The 23,994-nt window shown below is 41.9% G+C and overlaps 1 protein-coding gene across 3 annotated transcripts in view; it reads left to right on the top strand.

Moving 5' to 3' along the window:
* LOC134355032 (serine/threonine-protein kinase N2-like) overlaps nt 1–23,994 on the top strand; it is a 160,186-nt gene that overhangs the window by 66,981 nt on the left and 69,211 nt on the right. For all 3 annotated transcript variants that reach the window (XM_063064694.1, XM_063064693.1, XM_063064695.1), the window contains one exon: nt 3,438–3,735. In XM_063064694.1, the coding sequence (XP_062920764.1) occupies nt 3,438–3,735 (298 nt within the window). The remainder of the gene's footprint in view (nt 1–3,437; nt 3,736–23,994) is intronic.

Raw genomic sequence — 23,994 nt, 5'->3', positions numbered from 1 at the left:
CTGTGCTTAGCTCAGTCGTAAGTGTAAAGCGAGTAGAGCAGGAAGCTAAGCACACAACCTTGAGGTGCACCCTTGCTGATGGAGATTGTGGAGATGAAATAGACAGCATTTGACCGTTAGGTTTCAAGGTCAGGGAACACTATTTCAACAAAACTGCTGTCTCGAAGCGCCATCAAGAGATTATCATGAAACACAAACCTCCACCTTTTTTCCCCATCATTGAAATGCTCGTGCAACCCATGGACTCACTTTCATCTCATGTTCTTGATATTTATTACTTATTTATTATAATTTCTTTCTTTTTGTATTTGCATAGTTTGTTGTCTTTTGCATACTGGTTGAACCTGCAAGTTTTGTGTGGTCTTTCATTGATTCTATTATGGTTATTATTTTATGATGGATTTATTGACAAGAAAATGAATCTCAGGCTTGTATTTAAACGCAAACAACAGGAATTCTGCAGATGCTGGAAATTCAAGCAACACACATCAAAGTTGCTGGTGAACGCAGCAGGCCAAGCAACATCTGAGTCCTGACGAAGGGTCTCGGCCTGAAACGTCGACTGCACCTCTTCCTACAGATGCTGCTTGGCCTGCTGCGTTCACCAGCAACTTTGATGTGTGTTGCTCAGGCTTGTATATAGTGATATATACGTACTTTGATAATAAATTTACTTTTGACTTTGAACTTTGAAATGTTGAACAGTTTGATAGTATGTATCAAGTTTGATTCAGCTGATGACATTCCAGTGCTGTATCATGAAGGGTCTGTGTTCAGCTTAAATATTAGAAATCTAGGCTAACACTCAGCAGGATTCCTTCAATATTCCTCTAATGGTGCATTATATTTTGGATGAGATGAAGTTCCACTCCACTTATACAAATGAAGTTGCATACTTTGAAGCAGAGCTGGGTACTTATTCACAGTTCATTCAAATGATATGGTCAGAACTACCCAACCAGTCTGGTGGCTATTTCTCTACTTTTGTCAGAACTGACTCTCTGCAATTCGGCTGCCATTTTCCTGTATGACAGATGTGAAATTTTGTTTATTTAGAGATGCAGCACAGTAGCAGGCCATTCTGGCTGAACAAGCCCACACTGCTCAATTACACCCAAGTAGCCAACTAATCTACTAACCCTTATGTGGGAGAAAACTGGAGGGCCTGGAGGAAGCCCGCGTAGTCACAAGGAGAACGTACAAATTCCTTATGGACTGAACTGAACTCCGGTCGCTGGCGCTGTAATTTTGTTGCACTAATGTGCTGCCCCAAAGGAGAAGTCATTACATAGAGAAATTAATTAAGTGGTTGTAATTTACTTAAAGACATACTGAAAAATTTATGAAAGACACTGTAGAAATATAGATCTGCATGTCTTGTGTTATTAAATTGGTGACAAGTCAAAGGGAAACTTTGGAAAACAGTATTAATTCATGCATTCATTTAATTAATTAATACACACGCATTTTTTTTGTTATCTGGTATTGCCCTTGAAATGGTGTGTCAACTTGAACCATTACAATACTTCTGATAAAAGTACTCCCAGAGAGCTATTGTTAAAGGACTTACAGAAACTATGTCCCGGGAGTAAGAAGGAATGGTGGTATATTTCCAGGTTGCTATAGTAAGCAGCTTAGAAGGGGTGTACAGATATCTGTTGGGATGTTTCATGAAAACTTAACCAGGTGTAAATGTATAGATAATTTGACCTTATTTTAAAAAATTTGTTCAGGGTGATAGATGAACTGAGAAAGCTGCTGAGGGAATCCTAATGCACAGGGCCAGTGCAACTGAAGATGGCCCCACCAGTTGTATGGAAAAGAAAATGGGAGTTGCTCAAGTCAAAGCTGGAGGAACATACTGTTCTTGGAGGACTGAAAAGGATCAGTTATTTGGAGATCAAGTTCAGCATCTGAACTTCGAAGCTTCTGCAGATCAAAGTGGATCAGAAGTTATGAGTGACGACTAGTGTTTAGTATAAACTAGGAAATGTGCAGAAGAATTGCAAATAATCTAAGACTTCGGGAGAGAGATGACTGGGAGGTGGAGAGAGCATTGGAACAGTTGAGAGTTAAGGTGTCAGATGTGGAGAAAGTTTTAGCAGCACATCTGTTGAAAGAATTTCTGGAAAGAATGTAAATTTGAAAACTCAGCTGAAGTTGAGGGTGAGATGCCATGCTTTCCACATGTCATTTGGTTTCAGACAATTGCCTAGCAGGGAGATTGGATTGTGGACTGGAGTTTCATTACTATTTAGCTGTAGGAAATTGTGTCTCCTCCAGAAATAGATATCAGGCAAATAGTCTTTCAAGTCCACTGAAGTAGAGAAGATGAGAAAATAGAGCTAGATTTTAGTGTTATATAAAGTGTATGCTCTGGAGTTTCCATCTCTTGTAGTATTGAATATATGTGTCTAGATGATGGATTTAGTTTTTATTTTTCTGAGTTGTGTACAAGAAGTGCAATTGTCTTGAATCTTTTAAATCTATTCTCCTTAATCATTTGGGGTTAGGGTTTTTGGAGTTTGCTCAGATTATTTAAATTATGGGCATGAAATGGATAAGTATTGGCGCTCATCTTTCAGAGTGGAATGGTCTGCTATTACTCTGTGTTTTGTCTTACAAATGATTAGTTTGAAGTATTGAAAGCCAACTCCATTTTCCTCCCAGGTTCCCAAGATAATGGTTAGAGTTAGTAAATTGTGGGCACATTTTGGTCCTTAAAGCATGGTGAAACTGCGGATTGTCCCAGCACAATTCTCGCTGATTTGATACAAAGGACATGAAAAGAAAATGTCATGACATACAGTGAAACATGACTTTTCACTGTATGTTTTGATGTACATGTGACAAATAAAGATAACGTTTCTTTCTATGATTCATTGTCAGATGTGAAATGTGTTTTGCCACAGATGATACCAGGTATATTTTTTAGTACTTTCAGCACTTGTTTTTTTCATCAAATCCAGCAGCTGCACAAGTTACTCATCTATCTTTAGCTTGAGCAAGATTTAGTTTAGCCATGCTGATATATAGATTCTTTGTAGTTATACATAGAGTATTTGATGGTTTCCTTATGGTAGGTTAATTAAAAACTCTTTTATTTTGACCAGTTATGTTCTTTCAAAGGACTCTCTTGGATTAAGAAACAGCTTATTTGAACTTTTTACACTGGCGTGTGATCACTTGTAACATTTCTTCTGTTATCTTTCAATAAATGTTTACCCCTCTAACTATATTTTGTTTGAAGTTCTGACCCTTTTGTTGGAGGGCTGAATATATTGTGTGCAGTTGTGGTTTTAGTGCATTGCCAAGTGGTTTATCTGGTTAGGTATAATGGAAAGCTTGTCTGGAAAACAGGCTCTAATTTCTGTACACAAGTTGGTTTGCTGGGAGGAAAAATTTCTTACTATGCAATGATTATTCTTCTTTTGCAGGGTGACGGCCGAAGTCATCCAGTATCAGAGTGCCTGGGCCTGTGCCAGAACTTGGATTTGTCGGACACCATGGTGCAACAGAGACTGGATGAAATCAAGGATTCAATTAAACGAGAAATACGAAAGGAACTTAAAATTAAGGAAGGAGCAGAGAACCTCAAGAAAGTCACAACCGATAAGAAAAATCTTGCATATGTGGAAAATATGTTAAAAAAGTCAAATAAAAAACTAGATGAGCTTCACCAAGAGCTGCAAGAGTTGAATGCACATATTGTTGTGAAAGATCCTGATCTGGCAGGTAAACATTGCATTGTGCTTGTAGTTTCTGACATTATCTTTTTATTTCATAATGGTGGGCTCAGAATACAAGCCTGATGTATTTTGCATAAAACATGAAATTGTGAACTAGCCTCTGTACAACTGCAGCAAGAAACAGTGTTTTTACTTTGCATGTGCTGTTTAAGAAATGAGCTACTCTGCCAGCCTTTCACCACCTATCCTTATCCTATTTACATTCCAGCTGGGTGATTTCTTATCACATGGCAGTTAAACAGTGAGTTGGCAAGACCTACGTAGAAGCCGAGTCTGCTGCTGACCGCAAAATAGATCAGCCCTTTTTATCTCTTCAGCAGTAGCTAGCAACCCCACAGATTGGTGTCCAATCTTAAATGTACAGTTGTGTTTTAGTAACACACACAAAATGCTGGAGGAACTCAGTAGGTCAAGCAGCTTCTGTGGAGAGGAATAAAGAATCAATGTTTCAGGTCACGAGCTTTGTGTTCTACCAAAAGTGTCTGTTCAAAATTGGAGCAGATCCAGAGGAGGTTCAGGAGAATGATCCCGGGAATAAAAGGGTTAACGTATGAGTATTGTTTAAGGCCTCTGGCCTTAACTCACTGGAGTTTAGAAGGGTGTGGGGGAGATCTCATTGAAACCTATTGGATATTGAAAGGTCTATTTAGAGTGGACATGGAGAGGATGTTTCCTGTAGTGGGGGAGTCTAGAACCTGAGGGCACAGCATCAGAATGCAAGGACATCTCTCTTAAACAGAGATGAGGAAATCTTTTGACCATAGCATGGTGAATCTGTAGAATTCATTGCTAAGGCTGGCTGTTAAGACCAGGTCTTTAGGTATATTTAAAGCAGCAGTTGAGAAGTTCTTGATTGGTAAGGACATCAAAGGTTATGGGGAGAAGGCAGGAGAAGAGGTTGAGAGGGATAATAAACAGCAGAGCAGGCTCGATGGGCCGAATGGCCTAATTCTGCTCCTATGTATCAGGGTCTTATGGCCTATAACCAAATACATGCTGATGCTTTTTGGATAGTAATTTCTAGTATAGATTAATGACTCAAGTGGATATTACATATCTGATAGACAAGTAAGGTTTAAAATTCTGTGATGACATTACATTGTGTTCATTACATTTCATTTCCTGTTTGATAGAACAGGTCAGAATGATACTCGTAGGGTTTGGCTAATTTTGCACTTTGACAGGTTGCCAGGAGGTATAAAAGAAGACAGACCTGTTGCTCATTTTTCTTCTTCCTCCACTCTGATATTTTATTTAAAGAGACAAAATTATATGTTTCATTTATTGCATTGCGCCATTGTATTATTTCTAGCCTGCAACCCATGAGGGAGAATTTTCTTTCTTCATGACTGATTAGGCCTCTGGCATACAGAGCAAGTACAATGACAAAGCTCTTCCACTTCTACCCCTTTGGAAGAGACCATAACACTCAAAAATAGTTGATTTTTCTGCCAATATTTCCATATTTCTTGTTGGTCTGTACTGAGTTGTTAGTCTGAAGTATAAATCCCACCCTGAAGCGGCAGGGTGTCTGTTTTGTCTGGCCATTTGCCAGACCAATCTAACATGGTTGAATCTACAGTGGCAGCCAGCAGAACCTCTGGTAATCATTGGAGCATGCAATCTGGCACGGCATAGATGTCAATAACATTTTAGATTTTATCATTAAAGTAAAACTGATTATAAATCTGCATTGATTATAAATGTAGTGTCTTTAGTTTACAGTTTCTTGTTTCTCTTTAAATTTATTGCCTCTTATATCTTTTAAAATTCATTACACAGTTTTTATAATGGTTGAGAAACGTTGTGCTTTTCTTCCTTCCTCATTGACCACTTCTGTAAGTTTATCTTCTCTTGGATGGGTCTTAGTGATGGATGGGAATGTGGAAGTAGACCCTATGTCCCACTGCGTCCGTGCCATCCAGCATGTGCCTATCCTTACCAAAGTTCTTTTCTCTGGCATTTCAAGTACTTCTCTAAATATTCATTAAATGTTATGCGAGTATGTGCCTATGTTGTACTCTCAGACATTGCATTTCAGATTTCAGTCAATTTCTTGGTAGAAAACAATCTTCCTCATGTTGCCTCTAAATCTCCTAACCTTTACCTTAAACTTGTAACCTCTGGTTATAGACAGCTCCAGTAGGAGAACAGATCCTCACTATCTCTGTTTTTATCGGATGGCACAATAGCATAATGGTTCGCACAACGCTTTACAGTACTAGCAACCCGGGTTCATTTCCTGCAACTGTTTGTAAGGTGTTTGTACGTTCTCCCCCGTGACCATGTGGGTTTCCTCTGGGTGCTCCAGTTTCCTCCCATGACTGGTTGGTAAGTTAAAGTGGTCATTGTAAATTGTCCCGTGATTAGGCTAGGATTAAAGTCAGAGGGTTGCTGGGCATGCGGCTGGAAGGTCTCTTTAAACATTCAATTTCCATATCATCTGTAAACTTAATGATTGTATCTCCTACATTCATATTCAAATTGTACATGTGAATAACAGTGCCAATCCCTGTGAAAAATATTGGTCACAGGCTTTCAATTGAAAATTATTTTTTGACGTTTTGTGTAATTATTGGAACAAAAGCAATATTATTAATGCTTTGTTGAGAGGCATTTTTTAAAAGATTGAGAAACTAGCTGGAAAATATTTGAGGCTGTTCAAACTGCACTTTGAAAACAATGAGAGTAAATTTCAAAGTTCAACGTAAATTTATTATCAAAGTACATATATGTCACCATACACAACCCTGCCTGAGATTCATTTTCTTGCAGGCATTCACAGTAGAACAAAGAAATACAATGGAGTGAATGAAAATCTGCACACATGCTGAGGAACAATGAATATGCAAAAGAAGACAGAGCTGTGCAAAGTATAATCAATAATTAAAGGAAATGAATAATACTGAGAACAGGTCCTTGAATGTTAGTAACATACATCAAAGTTGCTGGTGAACGCAGCAGGCCAGGCAGCATCTATAGGAAGAGGCGCAGTCGACGTTTCAGGCCGAGACCCTTCGTCAGGACTAACTGAAGGAAGAGTGAGTAAGGGATTTGAAAGCTGGAGGGGGAGGGGGAGATGCAAAATGATAGGAGAAGACAGGAGGGGGAGGGATGGAGCCGAGAGCTGGACAGGTGATAGGCAGAAGGGGATATGAGAGGATCATGGGACAGGAGGTCCGGGAAGAAAGACGGGGGGGGGGGGTTGACCCAGAGGATGGGCAAGAGGTATATTCAGAGGGACAGAGGGAGAAAAAGGAGAGTGAGAGAAAGAATGTGTGCATTAAAAAGAGTAACAGATGGGGTACGAGTGGGAGGTGGGGCCTAGCGGAAGTTAGAGAAGTCAATGTTCATGCCATCAGGTTGGAGGCTACCCATACGGAATATAAGGTGTTGTTCCTCCAACCTGAGTGTGGCTTCATCTTTACAGTAGAGGCCGCCGTGGATAGACATGTCAGAATGGGAATGGGATGTGGAATTAAAATGTGTGGCCACTGGGAGATCCTGCTTTCTCTGGCGGACAGAGCGTAGATGTTCAGCAAAGCGGTCTCCCAGTCTGCGTCGGGTCTCACCAATGTATAAAAGGCCACATCGGGAGCACCGGACGCAGTATATCACCCCAGTCGACTCACAGGTGAAGTGATGCCTCACCTGGAAGGACTGTTTGGGGCCCTGAATGGTGGTAAGGGATGGTAAGGGATCTTTCTCTCACTCTCCTTTTTCTCCCTCTGTCCCTCTGAATATACCTCTTGCCCATCCTCTGGGTCACCCCCCCCCCCCGTCTTTCTTCCCGGACCTCCTGTCCCATGATCCTCTCGTATCCCCTTCTGCCTATCACCTGTCCAGCTCTCGGCTCCATCCCTCCCCCTCCTGTCTTCTCCTATCATTTTGCATCTCCCCCTCCCCCTCCAGCTTTCAAATCCCTTACTCACTCTTCCTTCAGTTAGTCCTGACGAAGCGTCTCGGCCTGAAACGTCGACTGCGCCTCTTCCTATAGATGCTGCCTGGCCTGCTGCGTTCACCAGCAACTTTGATGTATGTTGCTTGAATTTCCAGCATCTGCAGAATTCCTGTTGTTTGCATTTAAATTCACTACTGCGAAGCCTCTTCCGGTGATGCCTACACCGAAGAAGTTTAGATCCTCTCTTCGACGGGAGTTCAGTGAAACCATCTCTCACTGCTCCCCATCTGTGATTTCTTCGGCTCTTCAACTTTTCGACCAGACTTTGACTCAAACTCGCTATCACTGCCATGTATCCTTTCTTGGAACGTGCCTCCGTCGCCAACTTACTCCAGTTGGCTTTAGGATTCGTTTCCAAGCCTCTCAATTTGGACCTTCTGAGAATCCCAGATACTCACATTTCATTGACTCTGCCTCTCGCCGCTTCTCCCGTCAAGCTCTGAAGGCGACGCTCTCCGCCATGAGGAGGTACTTGGTGTCCCTATCCCAGACCCTTCCACACCTTCGGGACACTTTCTTCGCCGTCTGTAATGGTCCTACCCGCTATTTCATCCTCCGTCGGATCCACGCCTGCAATCGCCGTTTCTTTGACTTTGTCATGTTAGGCAAAGATCGCAAGATCTTACATCTACGGACTCCAGAGCCTGCCGGCCCCGACGCTAGCAGGCATGAACTTTCGGTTGCGGCCTCTGCCGTTGGTCTCGGCGGCTCCAACACCTCAGGACATATTCAAAACCCGGACTCCAGCAACGACCATGGAGACATTCAAAGCGATTGCGCAACCACCAACTGCGACTCCAGCCTTGAACTCCAGGCCGGGTCTTTATGTGCTGTTGTGGTGACTCCCGTCTCCCCTTCCCCCACCACCACTCCGCAGCCCCGTCTTCCTCAGATCCCACCGTCAGCTCCTGGGCCCTCAGAGGCTCCATCTTCCTCTCACCCCAACCCTCCCCTCTCCATTGACACCCCCAGCCTCCCCCCTCCCCCCTCTGATCCCAGCTCTCATCCGTGCCGGGTCTTTACCATCCCCTCCGACCTTCAACTGTCGGAGGCAGAACGCTCTGTTCTCAGTAAGGGCCTCACGTTTGTCCCCCTTCGCCCACACCTCAGCGAGTTCCGTGTTCGCCACGATGCGGAACTTTTCTTCCGCCGTCTCCGTCTCCGAGCCTACTTCTTCGGCAAGGACTCTTCCACCCCCACCGATGACCCCTTCTCCCATCTTCATCCCTCCTCTTCTTCATGGACACCCCGCTCTGGTCTTCTGCCTGCTCTGGATCTCTTTATTGCCAACTGCCGACGGGACATCAACCGTCTCGACTTCACCGCTCCTTGTCCCCATTCCAACCTCACTCCTTCAGAACGCTCTGCTCTCCACTCCCTCTGCACTTATCCTAACATTATTATTAAACCCGCTGATAAGGGGGGTGCTGTTGTAGTCTGGCGTACTGACCTCTACCTTGCCGAGGCACAGCGACAACTCGCGGATACCTCCTCTTATTTACCCCTCGATCGTGACCCCACTAAGGAGCACCAGGCCATTGTCTCCCACACTATCAACGACTTTATCCGCTCAGGGGATCTCCCATCCACTGCTACCAACCTTATAGTTCCCACACCCCGCACTTCCCGTTTCTACCTCCTACCCAAGATCCACAAACCTGCCTGTCCTGGCCGACCTATTGTCTCAGCTTGCTCCTGCCCCACCGAACTCGTTTCTGCATACCTCGACACTGTTTTATCACCCCTTGTTCAATCCCTTCCGACCTATGTTCGTGACACTTCTCACGCTCTTAAACTTTTCGATGATTTTAAGTTCCCTGGCCCCCACCGCTTTATTTTCACCTTGGATGTCCAGTCCCTATATACTTCCATCCCCCATCAGGAAGGTCTCAAAGCTCTACGCTTCTTTTTGGATTCCAGACCTAATCAGTTCCCCTCTACCACCACTCTGCTCCGTCTAGCAGAATTAGTCCTTACTTTTAATAATTTCTCCTTTTGCTCCTCCCATTTCCTCCAAACTAAAGGTGTAGCTATGGGCACCCGTATGGGTCCTAGCTATGCCTGCCTTTTTGTTGGGTTTGTGGAACAATCTATGTTCCGTGCCTATTCTGGTATCTGTCCCCCACTTTTCCTTCGCTACATCGACGACTGCATTGGCGCTGCTTCCTGCACGCATGCAGAACTCGTTGACTTTATTAACTTTGCCTCCAACTTTCACCCTGCCCTCAAGTTTACCTGGTCCATTTCTGACACCTCCCTCCCCTTTCTAGATCTTTCTGTCTCTGTCTCTGGAGACAGCTTATCCACTGATGTCTACTATAAGCCTACTGACTCTCACAACTATCTGGACTATTCCTCTTCTCACCCTGTCTCTTGCAAAAACGCCATCCCCTTCTCGCAATTCCTCCGTCTCCGCCGTATCTGCTCTCAGGATGAGGCTTTTCATTCTAGGACGAGGGAGATGTCTTCATTTTTTAAAGAAAGGGGCTTCCCTTCCTCCACTATCAACTCTGCTCTTAAACGCATCTCCCCCATTTCACGTACATCTGCTCTCACTCCATCCTCCCACCACCCCACTAGGAATAGGGTTCCCCTGGTCCTCACCTACCACCCCACCAGCCTCCGGGTCCAACATATTATTCTCCGTAACTTCCGCCACCTCCAACGGGATCCCACCACTAAGCATATCTTTCCCTCCCCCCTCTCTCTGCATTCCGCAGGGATCGCTCCCTACACAACTCCCTTGTCCATTTGTCCCCCCCATACCTCCCCACTGATCTCCCTCCTGGCACTTATCCGTGTAAGCGGAACAAGTGCTACACATGCCCTTACACTTCCTCCCTTACCACCATTCAGGGCCCCAAACAGTCCTTCCAGGTGAGGCATCACTTCACCTGTGAGTCGACTGGGGTGATATACTGCGTCCGGTGCTCCCGATGTGGCCTTTTATATATTGGTGAGACCCGACGCAGACTGGGAGACCGCTTTGCTGAACATCTACGCTCTGTCCGCCAGAGAAAGCAGGATCTCCCAGTGGCCACACATTTTAATTCCACATCCCATTCCCATTCTGACATGTCTATCCACGGCCTCCTCTACTGTAAAGATGAAGCCACACTCAGGTTGGAGGAACAACACCTTATATTCCGTATGGGTAGCCTCCAACCTGATGGCATGAACATTGACTTCTCTAACTTCCGCTAGGCCCCACCTCCCCCTCGTACCCCATCTGTTACTCTTTTTAATGCACACATTCTTTCTCTCACTCTCCTTTTTCTCCCTCTGTCCCTCTGAATATACCTCTTGCCCATCCTCTGGGTCACCCCCCCCCCCGTCTTTCTTCCCGGACCTCCTGTCCCATGATCCTCTCGTATCCCCTTCTGCCTATCACCTGTCCAGCTCTCGGCTCCATCCCTCCCCCTCCTGTCTTCTCCTATCATTTTGCATCTCCCCCTCCCCCTCCAGCTTTCAAATCCCTTACTCACTCTTCCTTCAGTTAGTCCTGACGAAGCGTCTCGGCCTGAAACGTCGACTGCGCCTCTTCCTATAGATGCTGCCTGGCCTGCTGCGTTCACCAGCAACTTTGATGTATGTTGCTTGAATTTCCAGCATCTGCAGAATTCCTGTTGTTTGCCTTGAATGTTAGTGCATAGTTTGTGGAATCAGTTGATCCACTTTTGACAGCATGAAATTGCATACAAAATAGAACACGAAATCCTCACTCATCCTTTAGATTGTAGGTTTTCACAGAAGTAATTTCTGAATGTTTACCCTGAACCTTCCTAGTGTTTGGTACAAAATTTATATCAGGCGGCATTTTCATTGATCTCTTGATGAGTCAAAGAAAAAAGTAGCTAATATTTGTGCAGACCAGTTGGTCATAAACTGAAGTTTGTTTTGGAAGCTTTTGTTTACATATATAAAATATGGCTGTTTGGCAGATAGTGTTTTTTCCTTTTTCAATTTTAAAGAACAAACAAGAAGAAATATAAAAAGAAATGTTCTTCCCACCAGGTAATAACAACTTTTATATAAAATTACTTTCCCATCAAAGCAGTTTGTTTCTAAACAGTGCTGATGTATATTTTCTTAACTTGGAAAATTCAAACATCAGCTATAAATACCACTTCAACCCAACCAGAAAATCTTCAGATTTAACTTGGGTCCAGTTTTCTAATATATTGCTCTTAATGCATACATTTACTCTTTTTTGTATTTAGTTAATATCACATTCTCCTTTAAATTTGGGTTGATTACAGTTATTCAGAAACATGCTGAGTTTCTGTTTGTAATATATATATGAGTTAGACGAAAATATAGGTGGGTTAGTAAGCAAGTTTGCAGACAGTAGAAAAATTGGTTGCTCTGAATACAGTGAAGAAAGTCGAAGGATACAGCAGTTACAGTTCTGGGTTGATAAATGACTGAGGGAGATTAATCTGAGCAAGTGTAAAATTTTGCGAATTGGGACATTAAATGCATGGGGGCAAGTATACAGTTAATGGAATGGCCCTTCGTAGCATTGATGTGCAAGTGGTCCAAATCCATACCTTCCTGAAAGTGGTAATGCACATACATAGAATGGTAGAGAAGTGTAGCATGCTTGCCTTCATCACTAAGGGGATAGATTTTAAGAGTTAGGAAATCATGATCTTGAGGTCCTCCATTGGTTGGGACGACCATGGATGTTGCATTCCAGTTGTCAACTATGTGATACGCCAGCCAGGGCAGTATGATATGAAGAGTAAGCTGTTGCCTGTGTAGCAGGTTCCCTCCCTCCGTGTAACTGATAAATAAGAGGAATGGCAGAGATCGATACAGCTTGGCACCAGCAGCATCACAAGAGTTGCCAGTCAGCGTTGAACTCTATATAGGACTCCTGCTCCATATTTTTCTGTGGGCTTTACTCCTGAAGCCTTCCCCATAAATGGGTATAGCCATAAGGCAGCGGAGGTTTGAGATCACTTTTCCTTCTAGGTGAGCTTTCAGTCACAGCTGATGAGCCCTATCTGCCCAGGGAAACTAGTTTTCAGTTGCCAGTAACCTCCTTTTGCTCCTTCTGTAGAAATAATTCAGCCAGGCTTAGTAGCTAATTAAGCCACACGTCAAAGCTAGGAGCTGACTTAGTTGTCAGAGGCTATTTGAGATGCATGCTATTGGGAAAATTTAATAGATAGTGGGAGCTTATCTTCACTACCACCCCTGACCATAAGGAACTGGAAATCATGATACTGTTGTACAAAATTTTGGTCAGGCCACACTTGGAGGAAGTGGGGACTTTGGACATGGTGCAGAAAAGTTTTACCAAGACGCTGCCTGGACTACGGGGTATTAACTACAATGCAAGGTTGGGCAAACTGCATTGTTTTCTCCGAAGCATCAGATGCTGTGGGAAGATCTGACAGAAGTATATAAAATTAAAAGGTTTAGATAAAGAAGACAGCCAAAACCATTGCAGAAATGCTAAATACCAGTGGGAATAGTTTTAGGTGATAGGGGAAAGTTTAAAGGGCAAGTGTTTTTACAATGTGGCTTGTACCGTCAGGAACTTGTGTCGGTGGTGGTGGAGGCAGGTAAGATAATGCCATTCAGCTGGCTTTTAGATAAGGACATGAATTTGCAGGGAATAGAGAGATACGGATCCCCACTGTGCGTTCTCTCCGTGACCATGTGGGTTTCCTCCCACAGTCCAAAGACATACTGGTTAGTAGGTTAATTGTCCGTTGCAAATTGTCCCGCGATTAAGCGAGGATTAAGTTGAGGGATTGCTGGGTGGCACGGCTCAATGGGCTGGAAGGACCTGCTCTGCGCCATACCTAGAGTGAAAAATAAAATAGTTTGATTTGTCATCATGCTCTCAACATTGTGGGCTGAAAGGCTTGCAGGGCGGTTCTGTGTTCTTAATTAACAGCTTCTAATGGCAGTTACATTTTAGTTAGAAAGTTTTTTTTGTGTCTTTTGTCTTTGTAATTTTTCCCCTTCTCTTTCAAAATAACTGGGAGTCGAATGACACAACCTGCATGTTGAGCCCAAGATGGAGCCATTTAAAGTAGTTAAAGTCAATGACAGCAGCTAATGTAGTCTGTATATCAAGTGAAAAATCTATTTAAAGCAATAGAAAATCCCATTCAATTGATGACAGAAGTTTCCATTCTCAACTGAAGTAACAATAAATAGAACTGTAAACACAGCTGCATAAATTTGTCTCTATTATGGGATTCCCCAGAGCCTCCAGTTCACTTAAACTTCATGCTGACCAAACAGTGAGGATTTCAATGAATCTATGAGCAGACTGACTCATAGCCGTGCGCAGTCTGGAAATGTGAAATCCTGAGTGTAGCACTTGCCAGCATGCAAACTAATTGGCAAAGGTTTAGCATCAGCAAAAGTGAATGTGTTGCAAAAGCAGCCATTTGCAGTAAATAGGACCTTTTAATGCAGAGTTTTACCTCTATTGTTTTACATAGATGTAAGCAAAAATAGGAGGTGAATCTCCGAAGTGATGTTTAAGAATAGAAAGCAATGTTGGATGGGAGAGTAGAAATAGGAAGGTAGAACTTTAATGTCTGGGGTGGGGGACTTTGGTATGGCAAGGTGAAGACAGCAGTGGGAGGAAAAGTACAAGCAATCAAGCAGGTGGGGCAATGGTGGTATTTGAATGCCAGCATGCGCTTTTTAAATACATGGTCAGTATTGATAGGTAAAAACAGACTTGGTGCAAACTAGGACATAGCAGCAGAGATTTGGATGACCTCATCCAAATATGCAGCACTTGGAAAATGAGAGATTTTGTTTTACAAGGATGAGAAAATTTGCAGATGCTGGATATCCAAGCAACACACACAATATGCTGGAGGAACTCAGCAGGTCAGGCAGCATCTATGAAAAAGTGTAAACAGTCGGGTTTCTGGCTGAGACCCTTCGTCAGGACTTCGGAGGGCGGCAGAGATCACAGAGGGGTGAGCAGTGAGAGATGGTTTTACTGAACTCCTGTCAAAGGGATGACTTGAGCTGCTTCAGGGAAGGCATCTCTGGAAGATACTCCACAGTGGTGCAGTAGTACAATCACAATGTTGAGAAAATCTGCAGAAGCAGGAAATCCATGCAACTCACAGAATGCTGGAGGAACTCAGCAGGCCAGCCAGCATCTATTGAAAAGAATAAACAGTTGATGTATCGTACCGAGACTCTTCATCAGGACTTAATCAGATTTTTTTTTTAATCAGGTGAACATTGGAATAGCCATGCCTGGATATAATAAACGTATAAAGTGATTTTAGTAAGTAGTTTGAGCATTGTTTGCAAGTATCGATATTGCATTAATTGCAGACTTGGAATAGAGGGGATGTAGATTTGACCGCATAGGTGAGAATCAAAATGAATGCAGTGGTTACATACTGTTTGGTCCAGCTTGGAACGTTAGCTAAGGAGGGTGGTTTTATTGATTGGGTATCAGTTTGTCAACTTACAGCACCTATAAAAAGTATTCACCCCCTTGAAGTTTCCATGCTTTATTTTTTTTACATCATTGAATCACAGTGGATTTAATTTGGCTTCTTTTGACACTGAACAACCGAAATCGACTCTTTTGTGTCAAAGTGAAAACAGATCTCTACAAAATGATCTAAATTAATTACAAATGTAAAGCTCAAAATACTTAATTGCATAATATTCACCTCCTTCAATATGGCACACCAGATCATCAGTGCAGCCAATTGGTAATTAGTTAAATAGAGATCACCTGCGTGCAGTCAAGGTGTTTTGATTGTTTATAGTAAAAATAACCTGTATCTGGAAGGTCTACAAGAAAACTTGCCCAAGTCACTGAATATCCCTTGGAGTACGGTTAAGTCAATCATCAAGAAATGGAAAGAACATGGTACAGCTGTACATCTGCCTAGAGCATGCTGTCCTCAAAAACTGAGTGGCCAGTGAAGGAGACCACCAAGAGACCTATGACAACTCTGGGGGAGTTGCAAGCTGTTGCCTAGGTGCTTACACCAGTTGCAGCTTTACGGCAGAGTGGCAAAGAGAAAGCCACTGTTCAAAAAAAACATGAAATCTCAGCTAGAGTTTGCCAGGAGGCATGTGGGAAACTCTGAAGTCAGCTGGAAGAAGGTTCTATGGTCTGATGAAACCAAAATTGAGCTTTTTGGCCATCAGACTAAACGCTATGTTTGACCTAAGCCAAACACTACACATCATCAAAAACACACCATCCCTACCATGAAGCACAGTGGTGGCTGCATCATGCTGTTGGGATGCTTCACTATAGCAAATCCTGGAAGGCTTCTGAAGGTAAAGGGTAAAATGAATGCAGCAAAATACAGGGAAATCCTGGAGGAAAACCTGATGCAATCTGCAAGAGAATTGTGATTGGGAGAATTGTGTTTTCCAGCAAGACAATAACCTAAGCATAAAGCCAAAGCTACCCAGGAATGGCTTAAAAACAGCAAAGTTAATGTCGTGGAGTGGCCAAGTCAGAGTCCAAACCTCAATCCAACTGAAAATTTGTGGCTGGACTTGAAAATTGCTGTTTACTCATGATCCCAAAGCAATCTGACAGAGCTTGAGCAGTTTTGTAAAGAAGAATGGGGAAAATTGCAGTGTCCAGATGTGCAAAGCGGATAGAGACCTAGGCTGTTAGAGACTCAAGGCTGTAATTGCTGCCAAAGGTGCATCTGCTAAATACTGACTTGAAGGGGGTGTATAATTATGTCATCAGTTATTTTGTGTTTAATAATTGTCATAAATTTAGACCAATTTGTAGAAATTTGTTTTCACTTTGACAAGAAAGAGTCTTTGTCAAAAAAGCCAAATTAAATCCACTGTGATTCAATGTTGTAAAACAACAAAACATGAAAACTTCCATGGGAGGTGAATAGGTACTGTATATAAAGGCACTGGTGTGCAATCCATGGTACCTGGCATAGTGGAAGGGTGAGAAAGATAAATGTTAACAATACCGTTTATGTTTTGACGGTGGTCACCATCTATGGCAAGTGGATCAGCAATAGACCAAGGTATATTGGATGAGTTTTGTGATCGGGTCAGATTTCTAGAACCTGAAATACTTATTTTTATTTGGACTCTTGAAGATAAGCAACTGAATGTTTTAAATGATGCTGTTAATAGCAAAACAGCTAGCCTTTAAAATACAAGGAGATATTCTTAAGAAGAATGAGAGATCAGCCAATCAGGTTTACCCTCCAAGAATTAAAGAGCAGGCACATGAACTGCCCATTTTATAATCGCTTGCTGGGGTTGATTATGGTAGAATGCTGAACTAATGAAATTCTGATAAATTTACTTTGATTCCTTTTTTTAAAAACAATAATATATAGGCCATTAACTTTGTTTGTATTTAAAAAGCACTGGTGTATTATTTTATTAAGAGAAGGCTGTATCAAGAAACCCCAATGTAATTACTGGAAAATAGTTTGTATCTTGAAATTTGATTGAAACTTTCTCAAATTATTCATTTAGTGGACATGAGTAACCTAGTAAGCATAGTCTTGTACTTTTATAAATCTTTAGATAAGCCACAACAAACCCTCTTGTGGATTGAGAATTGGCTAAATGATCACAGGCAGGAAGTGGTTCGTTGTGTATTTAGATCTGCTGTACTTGCAGCTGGTGTTCTGTAGATCCATAAAAGTTTCCACAACCACTAGTAGCTGATCGGTGTGTGCTGAAAGGTGATCATGATGGGGAAAATTATTAACTTAAATGTGGTGCCATGCAAAATGTAATGTATAGAGGGTGTATTTAAGGTGCACAGCAGGGCAATTTACTTGATCATAAGACCATAATAAGACATAGGAGCAGTACTAGGCCATTTGGCCCATTGAGTCTGCTTCGCCATTGTTACGTACCCCGTAACTGGGTTGCCAAACCAGCAGAAATGGATCACTCAGTTGGAGTCTGGATTACTAGAACTAAGAAAGTTTTATTAAAGAAACAAGCAACACAGTAATCGAAAGGATAATAAATGCAACAGTTCAGCAATGATAAACACACATGTGCACAGAATTAAGATTAACAGCATCAATCAAGCTCTATCATTGTCTAGGGGTAAATGACCAATTTCAAAGTGACACAAAAGTCCAGTTCGATCTAATAGTTCAGTTCGCAGTAATCGTTGCCCTGGCGATGGACAACACGGGGGGAGGGATAGAGAGAGAACGGGAACGACTGATCATTCAGAACGGCTTCCACTCACAGACCGGCGATATTGCTCACAAGCAGCTTCCGGGCGGGTCCTTTGTGATGTCACCTGAGGTCACCGATTGTGACCCCTCCTCCAGATGCGGTCGATCCTCTGCAGTGAACCCGGCACCCAAGCGAGGGTGGACACACACCGGGTTCCCGCTGATCGTACCTTTCCACCCTGTGCGTTTAAGGTCCGGTACTTCCCACCGACTCGTGAGAGGCACGCCGCTTCCAGGGTCTCGTTACCTCGGGTGTCGTGTGTGTGTCCTGCCTTAGCGAACCTGTCCCTTTTTATACCCCTGCTGGGGTATCGCCTGTCCATCACTTCAAACAGTTCAGGGTTCAAAGGGGGAGCCACTCTAGACAGCTCTCTCTCCCGTCCCTTCATTACACATCTCCAGATGCTGCTTCATTGTTCCTTATCTCTCCTTCCCCTGAGGACAGGTGGCAGACCAACTGCTGATCTCACAGGACAGCTAACATCTATGTGTATTCTCGTCACACCATTTAATCATGGCTGATCCTTTTTTTTTCTCCTCCTCAACCCCATTTCCTGGCCTTCTCCCCATAACCTTTGATGCCGTCAAAAACCTATCAATCTCTGCCTTAAATACACCCAATGATCTGGCCTTCACAGCTGCATGTGGCAGCACTTCGTCCTTGAACAAGACATTGCTTTTGACCTCAGGTTTGAGCTATTCACATGCAGAACTAGAAAAAGAATATACATCAAAATAAATTCCCTGATTTTAAAATCTTTAGTTATCTGTAGAGGTTCATTAGGCTGTATACAACCTTGAGATTTGACTCCTTACAGGCAACCACAAAGCAAAGAAACCCAATAGAGGCCATTAAGACTGTCAAACATCCAATGTGCAAACAATAAATTTATGCAAATAACATTCAGAACTGAAGTTCAGGAAAGTGAGTCCATTCCATGAAGCCAGTCATCACTGCAGCCGATTCAGGAGCCCGTTAACTGACCTGCAGCTTCAGCTCAGCACAGAGATGAGTAAACCTCGTGGACCAGTGAGCTGAACGCCAGCCCCAACACCCTGACCATTTCAGTCTGGCACAGCATTTAAACTGGCCAAATAACAGGCCATTTCACACTCTTGGACCCTGGCCCTACCACTTTGACATGCTCTCGGGCCTATGCACTGCTGGTTCATTTTAGCCTGAGCCCAACATTTCCAATCTGTCCAGGCACTTAAATTGGCCAAACAGCAGATCATTCCTCTCTCTCAGGCCCAGGTCCTCACTGCCTCGACTCTGCCACACCTCGGTTCTGCAGCTTTGAATTGCTTTCAAGTTTGCTCCAGCAATGGCCAAACATTGTCTCATTCCCGCTTTTGGGCCCAGCCTGCCTCCTCGATTTGGCACGCACATGCCCCACTGCAACCATCCTGCACCCTTGAGATTTCAGTTCACACCACAAAAATGCCAGGTCATACAGGCAGTTCAAAAGGTTAACTCTGATAGTTAAGTTACAGGCTTTTGCAGTGTTCATTTCTGAGAACAAGTGTGATTATTAAAGTAGTTATAGTTTTGTTTGGTGCCAGCAAATCATCGCTATGCTTCACCGTTGCCATAAACCGGACAATTGAGATGAATTGATCAAGTTCACCTTAATAGGGTAGACTGTTTACATAGATTTAATTATTTCTACTGAATCTAATGATAAGAGCCAGGGAACACAAGTATGTTAAGGATTGAAATTTCACATCCACCCCCCCCCCCCACCCTGCCGTGGAAAACTTTTAGGAAACTAAAAATAAAACAAATGCAGGCATTTAAAAGATAGAATGCAATTAAGATGAGTTATAGTGCCACAGCACAGAAACAGGACCTCCAGCCCACATAATCTACATAATTCCATCGACTCTCAACCAAACCAAAGCCCTCCATACCCCTCCCATCCACGTACCTATCCAAATTTCTCTTGTGCTGAAATTGAAACTGCACCCACCACTTCTGTTGGCATCTCGTTCCACATTCTCACCACATTCTGAATGAAGAAGTTCCCCCTCATGTTCCTCTTAAACATTTCACCTTTTGCCCTTAACCCATGACCTCTAGCTCTAGTTTCAACCAATCTTACTGGAAAAAGACTGCTTGTATTTACTTTATCTATCTGCCTCATTTTGTATACTTATATCAAATCTTCTACATTCTAGGGAATAAAGTTCTAATCACTTCAACCTTTTCCTATAACTCGGGTCCATAAAACCATAAGATATAGGAACAAAATTAGTCCATTTGGCCTATCGAGTCTCCTCCGCTATTTCATCATGGCTGATCGCTTTTTCTCTCGGCCCCAGTCTCCTGTCTTCTCCCCATATCCCTTTGTGCCCTGACCAATTTCAAATCTATCAACCTCAGCCTTAAATATACTTAAAAGACTTGGCCTCCACAGCCACCTGTGGCAACAAATTCTACAGATTCATCACTGTATGGCAAAAGAAATGTCTCCTCATCTCTGTTCTAAAAAGATACCCCACTATTCTGAGGCTGTGTTTTCTGGTCCCAAACTCTCCCACCATAGGAAACATCCTCCTAATCCACTCTGTTAAGGCCTTTCAGCATTTGATAGGTTTCAATTAGGTCTTAGATGGTTCCCTTATGTCTTTTGAACAATTATCTAATAAATATAACTTATCAAGAATACATTTTTTTAGATATTTACAAGTTAGAAATTTCCTAAGTACTATACTTTCTTCCTTTCCAATGCTTCCTCCTATATATATTTTAGATTCGATAATTAACCTTAATCCATGTCAGAAAGGTGCATCGGCTATGATTTATAATATTATTATGAAACTTAGGAAAGCTCCATTTGATAAGATTAGGGTAGATTGGGAACAGGAATTGGGGCTTACCATTTCTGTGGATGATTGGGGGCAGATTTTACAATTAGTTAATACTTCCTCTATTTGTGCTAAACATTCCCTAATTCAATTTAAAGTGGTTCATAGAGCACATATGTCCAAAGATAAGTTAGCGCGTTTTTACTCGCATATTAATCCTTTCTGTGATAGATGTTCGGGGCAGATAGCCTCTTTAACTCATATGTTTTGGTCTTGCCCTACTTTGGAAACTTTTTGGAGAGATATTTTCAATATTATTTCTAAGGTATTAAATATAGATATCTCTCCTCACCCTATTACTGCTATCTTTGGACTACCTAAAATTTCTAGTAATCTTTCCCCTTCAGCCCGTAGAATGATTGCATTTCTTACTTTAATGGCGAAAAGATGTATTTTACAACATTGGAAAGAGCTTAATGCTCCAACTACCTTTTTTTGGTTTTCTCAGACGATTTTATGTTTGAATCTGGAGAAAATTAGAAGTAACCTTTATGATTCTTCATTTAAATTTGAACAGATTTGGGGACCTTTTATTCGATATTTTCATTTAATGTAATATTTACCCTTCTTGTTTTTTTTTCACTGTTTTAATGGAGGTCGGGATTGAGGACGTGATTTTAAGTTTAACTCTGTTTGGTTTCAAGTTAGCCCATTGCTTTGCTTTGCTTTTAGGTAGTTGCACGGTGGGTTTTTTTTTGGGGGGTTTTTTTTTCTTTTTTCTTTTTTTTTCCATTGATATATATAAAATCTAGTATACTATTATGTTATCTTGGTTTCTTATGCTTAAATTACATTGTTTGTAGTATTTTCTTTTTGGTATTGTTATCTTTTGGAATTTTATTGTACTTTAACATTGTATTAATGTTTATATGGCTTACCTTTTTTGTATACTTACTCAATAAAAAGATTTAAAAAGAAAAGGTTTCAATTAGGTCACCCTTCATCTTCTGAATTCCAGTGAGTGTAATCCTGGCAACATCCTTGTAAATTTTGTCCTTGTAACTCTTTCAATTTTATATAGGTCTTTTCTGTAGACAGACGACTGCAACTACAAAGAGTACCCCAAATAAGGCCTCAGCAACATTTTCTGCAACTTCAGTACAACTTCCAGATCAGTAAATGGTTGAGAGAAAGGGAGAACAAAAGGGAACAAGCAATATTCACATAGGTAGGATGTGTCAAGTGGGGTACTCAGGGTCTAAGGTATGGCTCTGGATTTTCATTTTGAAGGTTAATAACTTGGATCAAGGAATGAAAAGGCAGCAAGTTGGAAGGCAGGTTAAGTTGTGTAGATGATAGCATGCATTTCCTTTAGGAATACATTAGGTTCTGCAGATGCTGGAAATATTAAGCAACATACACAAAATGCTGGATGAGTTCAGGAAGTCAGGCAGAATCTACAGAGGAGCATAAACAGTCAACGTTTTGGGCCAAGATCCTTCATCAGGACCTATAGGATTTTGATAGAACAAGTGAGGATGAAAAACTGTAGCAGATGGAAGTTGAGGACTGGATGGCCATCTATTTGGATTCAGGTAGACAACAAAATTTTCTTAATGTTGAGTGATGAGTTGTGAGGGAACACAAAAATATGAACATTTAAGAAATCAAATGCTCCAAGAATGTGGAAGTTTAGAATGCAAAGGTTTTAAAAAAAAAAGTGTTTCAGTTATTTTTACCTTGGGTTGCAGTATCAGAAATTACACCCAACTATTATTCCATCGTCAAAGTCACAGATCACATTTCTTCCTCAGTCTGATGTTTGGTCTGAACAACAAGTGAACCTCTTAACCATGTTTGGATGCTTTTGTGCATGGGGTTGCTGCCACATGATTGGCTGATTAGATGTTTGCATTAATAAGCAAATGTCCAAGTGTACCTAATAAAATAGCTACTGACAGTTTATGTTAATTATGCCCTAGGTTATATTTTCTGTAATAAGAAAATACTGAACACTGAATTCCCAGCTTGTAAGGATTATATATTTTGAAGATAATTTTTGTTTTTGACTAGATCAAGAAAAATTTTACTTGTTAATATTAAAGTAGCTATCAGGAACCAATGAGCGATTGTGTCCACAGATCATCGGCTCATGTCAGTATTGTTTAAAATCAGAAACAAGTCATTAGAGAAGTTATGATTGCACAAGCCTAATTATCTTGAACCTTGCAACTTCCTGGCCTGCCTTAATCTGCATTGCCTCGAAGTGTTAGTCACAGAATGATGTAATTCATTTCAAACTAAGTGATAGTGTAGCACAATGTTAGAAGTAAAGTGAAAGGGCATCATGTGATTGCTGTTGACCGTTAAGATACTTCAAAAAAAATGCACTGCAATGTCATGAGTGTTGTTGTAGTACTTCGAGTTTTATCTGACCCACTCATGTAGCAGGATTTAATTTCTGAATCATTTGCTACTTCCTTCTTAAAAAAAAACAAATTTCCAAGGAAGAGAGCCTATTTGTGAATTAGGAGAAAAAAAAGAGAGGTTGGCAGAAGAGGAATCATTTTTGTTTTTGGTTTCTTTGTGTGCTGGTTTTATTTTATTCTTTCTGTTCTGATGTAGATCAGATATCCTGCTTGAGGCAGAGTAAGCATGAGAACAGTTACGGTTTCTCCATAACCTTCACCTGAATTGCTTTCTCTGGCTTCAATAATGTTAGGACAATATTGATGAGTAATTATTTGCATATAAAATCTTATACCATTTAAGTTCTCCCTAAGAACTTTGATCTAAATAGAGGGACTTGGATTCTGTGAGTCCCAAGAGAATAGAAGTGGACTATTTGGCCTTCGATCTGTGCTGACCTACTCTGCAAAAGTCTTAGGCACACTTGCTATATACTTGTACCTAAGACTTTTGCAGAGTATTGTAGTAATTTTATGTATTGCACTGTAGTGCTGCCGCAAAAAATATAATTTTCATGACATATGTGAGTGATGATGAACCTGCTTCAAATATGGGTCTCTATTGTGGACTGAGAGTGTGAAAGAGGCAGGCAGAGGGGAATTGTGTTAGGAAAAGGAGAAGGGAGCGGGTGGGAGTGGGAAGCACCAGAGAGACATTCTGTAATGATTAATAAACCAATTGTTTGGAATCAAATGATCTTGCCTAGTTTCTCAGGGCTGGGTGTGTCTGCACCCACACCCCGCCCCCCAGCCCTGGCCATTCTCTCTCGCTTGTCCCACACCCCTCCTGCAGCACT

The sequence above is a fragment of the Mobula hypostoma genome, chromosome 12, assembly GCF_963921235.1.
Source record: "Mobula hypostoma chromosome 12, sMobHyp1.1, whole genome shotgun sequence".
Lineage (NCBI taxonomy): Eukaryota > Metazoa > Chordata > Chondrichthyes > Myliobatiformes > Myliobatidae > Mobula > Mobula hypostoma.
The sequence above is the reverse complement of the archived record's forward strand: the minus strand, read 5'-3'. Positions and strand labels throughout refer to the sequence as shown.